General features: G+C 33.0%; 1 protein-coding gene across 1 annotated transcript; it reads left to right on the top strand.

The window, feature by feature from the left end:
• The first annotated feature begins 97 nt into the window (after positions 1 to 97).
• Positions 98 to 4103, top strand: LOC116351144 (proton-coupled folate transporter-like). The gene is made up of 9 exons (XM_031783204.1): positions 98 to 221; positions 1928 to 2235; positions 2303 to 2453; positions 2514 to 2697; positions 2777 to 2963; positions 3047 to 3182; positions 3338 to 3580; positions 3674 to 3914; positions 3979 to 4103. Exons 1-9 carry the CDS (start codon positions 98 to 100, stop codon positions 4040 to 4042), a joined length of 1638 nt encoding a protein of 545 aa, XP_031639064.1. The 3' UTR covers positions 4043 to 4103.
• Positions 4104 to 4972: the final 869 nt, after the last annotated feature.

Here is a 4972-nt window from a genome sequence, read left to right as displayed (position 1 = left end):
TGTAGCTTTATTTAAGCAACATGCAACTCTGGGATCAACACGAGAATCGATCGTTAAAGATGATGGTTGTAAATTTTCGAATATTTTCACTAAGAAAATGAGTCCGATCTTCAATTTTGGAAAAGTACGTCATTGCCGAGTATCTGGATGGGTATATGACAAAGACTATCTTCACAATTCCTCGTCACCAATGGATTATCGACGACGTCGTGCCGCCGAAAGTTTGATGAAAATATCATTGCAATTTTTGGAAAAATTAGATGAATTAAACGCAGGACAACCAAAAAAGAAGAACAAGCCATTCTCTGAATTTCAATTTAAAAACGGAATACAGTGTTGCAGCAACAAGAGACTAAGAGGACAACACTCATGATTATAGTTTGATTCAATTAATGTATATTAAGTTTAATTTAGAAAAACTGTAAACAATTTGGAGATGAAAAAAAATGAAATAAAATGAAACAAAATTAAAAATAAACGTTTTTTTATTTTCGAAATAAATTGAGTTAACAAAGCTTTTTTATGTCAGCGAGACTAGTCTAAAAAAGCTTGAAATAGTTCAAAAATGCACTCAAAATGTTTACATATATTTTCCAGATCCGGTGGGGCTATTGCTGTACAAATTTACTTATTTATGTTTCTTTCAGCTGTAGAGTTCACAGTTTTTGATTTCGCTTCCATCTAATTCCAGTTTATTTCACTGTAATAATTGGCTATTATGCTACACCGAGGGCATATTGATTTCTTATGATGCAATGTTTTTTGTATAATCCTTTTGAGTTTTAGTCCAGCCTTTATGAAGTACTGCACAGAGTATTAAATAAACCTGTACATCTGGCTGTAAATAAATATAATAATTTTTATTTTAAAAATGGTATTAAAGAGTCTGTTGGGCGTGTATATCAGTACTTTTCCAAAATCTGTATTTATATTTTACAAAAACTGTATCTTCCAATTTTCTGGTGTTTGTAATTGATTCGATTAGAATATTCTTGAGGAAATTTGTTAAAGTAAAAGAGCAACATTTCATATAAAAAATGTATTGGCACGTTGCAGTTTTATTTTGACAAATTTCTTGAGATCACGAATATTCTAGTCGGTTCAGTTCAATCTCAAGCGACAAAACAGAATGTCTGATGTGCTAAAATCGGTACATTCGACGAGAAAAGAAGAAGAAGAAGTATAAGAAGAAGAAGCAGTTTTTGGTACATTTTTCTGATAGCCTAACAAATTGATACCAAGCTATTTGGTATCATTTAGAAGAGCTATTTGGTACTAAATTTAGCTCCCGAAGATTTTTCCGCGGAACTTTTCTATATAACATTTTTCCTCTAAGCCCCTCAATTCTAGTATGAGTGTCAATCATCGTTCGCGTTTATATTTGATATTTTATCAGTAAGAATATTTCATGCTTAAGAGATATGAGAAAATGTTTATTTGTTGAAGATAAGAAATGATTCTGTACCCAAAATTTAAATTGCTTCAATCATAAAAATTAATGTCTTCAGAGAGCAACGCAACAGCGTATGTCATATAAGCGATGATATGCGTCATTTATGACTGTACCCACAAATATTGAACCAGAGGTCACAACGGGGCTTCGACCCGAACGCCCGACCGATGACCGCTTTTTCTTACTTTTTGTATCAGTTAAATCCTCTTAAAAAAATACTCGAGTTCGGGGAATCACGGGTTTCGGTAAAAAAAATAATTTCGGGTCGGGCTTCGGTCGGACTCGGGCAAAGACGCAGGAAATTCGATCGGGCCTCGGGCCAATTTTTCCATCCCGTTGCAACTTGCAACTGACGTGCAAAATATTATTTTAAAAATAACAAGTTGAAATAAAAACGGCGTGACGGAACGAATATATAATTGAACAAGCAGACGTTGTGATTAAAAATCGTATTTTTGTTTTATATATCATAAGAGATGACAGTGACAAAGTCTGAAAATAATTCAAGTGCAAGAAATGTGATTGCCTCACATATCGACGAGAATTTGGAGAAAGAGCAAGAATCAATTGCAATACAATCGGAAACCAATTTGACCCAAACTGAACTAATGCAATCAACAAATGTGTATTCGCTTGAATTGTCGGTTTTGGTGTTGTCCTTTTCGTTAAGTTTAACCGAACCAATGTTTCAAACGGAAATTTTCCAACAAAGCTGCATGCTCAAAAATAACGAATCCATCTGTGGATTGATTGCAAACAAGCAAGCACCAGAAGAACTTAAGGTAAATAAATAAGTCACACATTTAACAAATGGATGTTCGCAATTCAAACCGTTTATTTCTTATCAAGCACTTGGAGACCGAATTAGAAATATATGTATCGAAGATATTTATGGTTGGGACTGTTTTAGGAAGTATTTTTCCAGTATTTATAAGCTTTTTTATCGTGCAATGGTCCGATAGATTTGGACGGAAACCTCTTTTATTAAGCTCGTTTCTCGGTAAGCAAACATGTTTCGTCTGGCAAATAGGAGATTTAAATTTGTGATTCGTTTTGCTAGGATTTTTTCTGAGCTATGCCCTTTTGTGTGTGATATCGATTGCATCGCATTATTATAAAATTAATCCATGGTTCTACGTATTGGCATTTATTCCACTATCAATATTTGGTAGCCCATGTACATTGTCCACAGGAGTGTACACTTACATAAATGATATTTCATTGCCTCAAGATCGTAGCCTTAGGTTTGTTTCATTTAATTCGTTCATTAGTTATGAATCTCCAACAATAAAGCTTCTTTATTAAATGTTTTATTCTCAACAGATTGGCAAGATTAGAAGCAATCCTTCTTCTCGGAAGTATTATGGGTATTTTGACCTTTGTATATATCAAAATTTCGACACCAGTTGCATTTGGATGCTCTACTTTGTGTATATTCTTCGGGTTATGCTGTATATATTTCTTTGTTGATGAAAGTATTAAAATAGAAATCGAGCCAATTAGTTGCATCGTAAGCGGAATATAATATTCCATTTTATTATCTTATTGTTGAAGATGTTTGGCTGAATTGTTCGAATTTTTATGAAAATCTAGGAGAAATTCAGAGCACTTTATGATTGGAAACATGTGGCGGATATATTTTCTACTACTTTCAAAAGACGAGAACATAATGGCAGAATTCTTCTATGGCTTGTAATCGCTACATTGGTTTTGGCCGCATTCAGTTCAGGTAAGTGTTACAAACATAACAATTTGGCTCGATCCATTTTGTGATTTATGGACGGATGGACACGTTTTTCCTATTTAAAAAGTCGGAGTTTTTCGTCCGTTTGACACCTTTGCTCCATATAAACTGAATGCATTCTCAACATAATCATTTTACAGAGGGTGCCGCATCCGAACACTACTTGTTTGTGCGCGACCGATTCAAATGGATGCCAACGGACTTTGCCTTATATTCTGCCTTCAATATGATTTGTAAAGTATTTGGAAATCTTATTGGAATTTATGTACTGCACAAAATGTTTGGAATGCCCGAAATATTCGTGATACTTATCAGTTTGTTCAGTGCAATGACCGATCATATTTTTATCGGGCTGGCTGATTATTCAATTCAATTATACATTGGTGAGTGATGTTATAGCGTAAACCGATGACTTGTTCTTGAGTTGTTGTGAATGTTTCACATAACTTTACCAAACGAAAATTATCTTTTTACAGCGGCGGTAGTGTTCATGATCAAGGTGGTATCGTTCCCTCTATGCCGTTCCTATCTAGCTTCTTTGGTTCCGTCGTCCGATATTGGTAAAGTGTTTTCTGTGATAAAATCATTGGAATTATTGGTTACAATCGCGGCAGTGCCTCTTTATACATTTATTTATGACAACACTATCGCCACATATCCGGGGGCATTCAATTTATTTAGTGCAATTATTTTTATTATCTGCATCCTACTCATGACGTAAGTAAACGTAAAAAAAATATCATTAAAAAATATGAACATGGCCTGTATTTTTTATTTGTAGAACGGTATTTTACATTCGAGGCAAATGGCAAGAAACTGCCAACTATGAACGAATGACGACCTGATTGAATTTATCTTTTAATAACATTTTTATGAATAAAGAGTTCATAATTAAAATTGAAACTATCGATGGAAACTGTATATGAATAAAAATAATAATAATTAAAAAACACACTTTAGATTTCACACAGTTTTTGTTAAACATTTTATTGTGATAAATTTTCTTTACAAAGACTATGATCTGTATATATGCATAGTAGGGTGGGTCAAGTAAGCCGAATCTGGCCTTTGTTTTGCGATACAATCACGTTAAAATACACTTTCCCTACAAAAATGCAATTAAATCTTGCAATTAAATATGCAATTAAATCTTGTATTTATAGTCATTTGAACGTTCATCATAGCTTGAATATCGAGAATTTCATAGAAATCAAGAGTAAATGAACGAATGATCAAAAAGTCTTCACAAAATGATTTACATTCAAAGGAAAATCAACTTTTCAAACTGTTCTAACTACTCAATTCGATTCATTTTCATCCAATAAGCAATTCTAATGTCACTTGAAAATAATCTGAATCGATTTTTATACAGCCATAGTGACTGATTTGCATGTATGTTTTTAACTCGCAATATCTCGAATGCACACTTTTTAAGTTCATTTTCATTGTTTGTGAATGTATATTGGAGGGTTTTTTGACACGATAATCTTTAATCTGACATTTATTTTGTGATATGTAGAATGAATTTCGGACACGATCGGATTGGTCGAACTAACATTGGTGTAGTCCTACGGGTCCACGAGATTTTCGGATCAAAATATTCATTGTTTAATCAGGTTTAATTAGTGTCATTTGTTCTTATTGTTTTATTTTTTGTCCGCTGATTTTAAATAAGATCTTAGATTTGTAATTTGATATCATTCGATCGAACAAAATTCCATTTTTGACTGTTAGATGTAATATGAAACCCTTGTAACTTTAATATAAGTAAAGAA

Source organism: Contarinia nasturtii, unplaced genomic scaffold (genome assembly GCF_009176525.2).
Source record: "Contarinia nasturtii isolate CC-2019 unplaced genomic scaffold, AAFC_CNas_1.1 Cnas_scaffold_4747, whole genome shotgun sequence".
Classification (NCBI taxonomy): domain Eukaryota; kingdom Metazoa; phylum Arthropoda; class Insecta; order Diptera; family Cecidomyiidae; genus Contarinia; species Contarinia nasturtii.
Note: the sequence above shows the minus strand (reverse complement) of the source record. Positions and strands in the feature narration are given on the sequence as shown.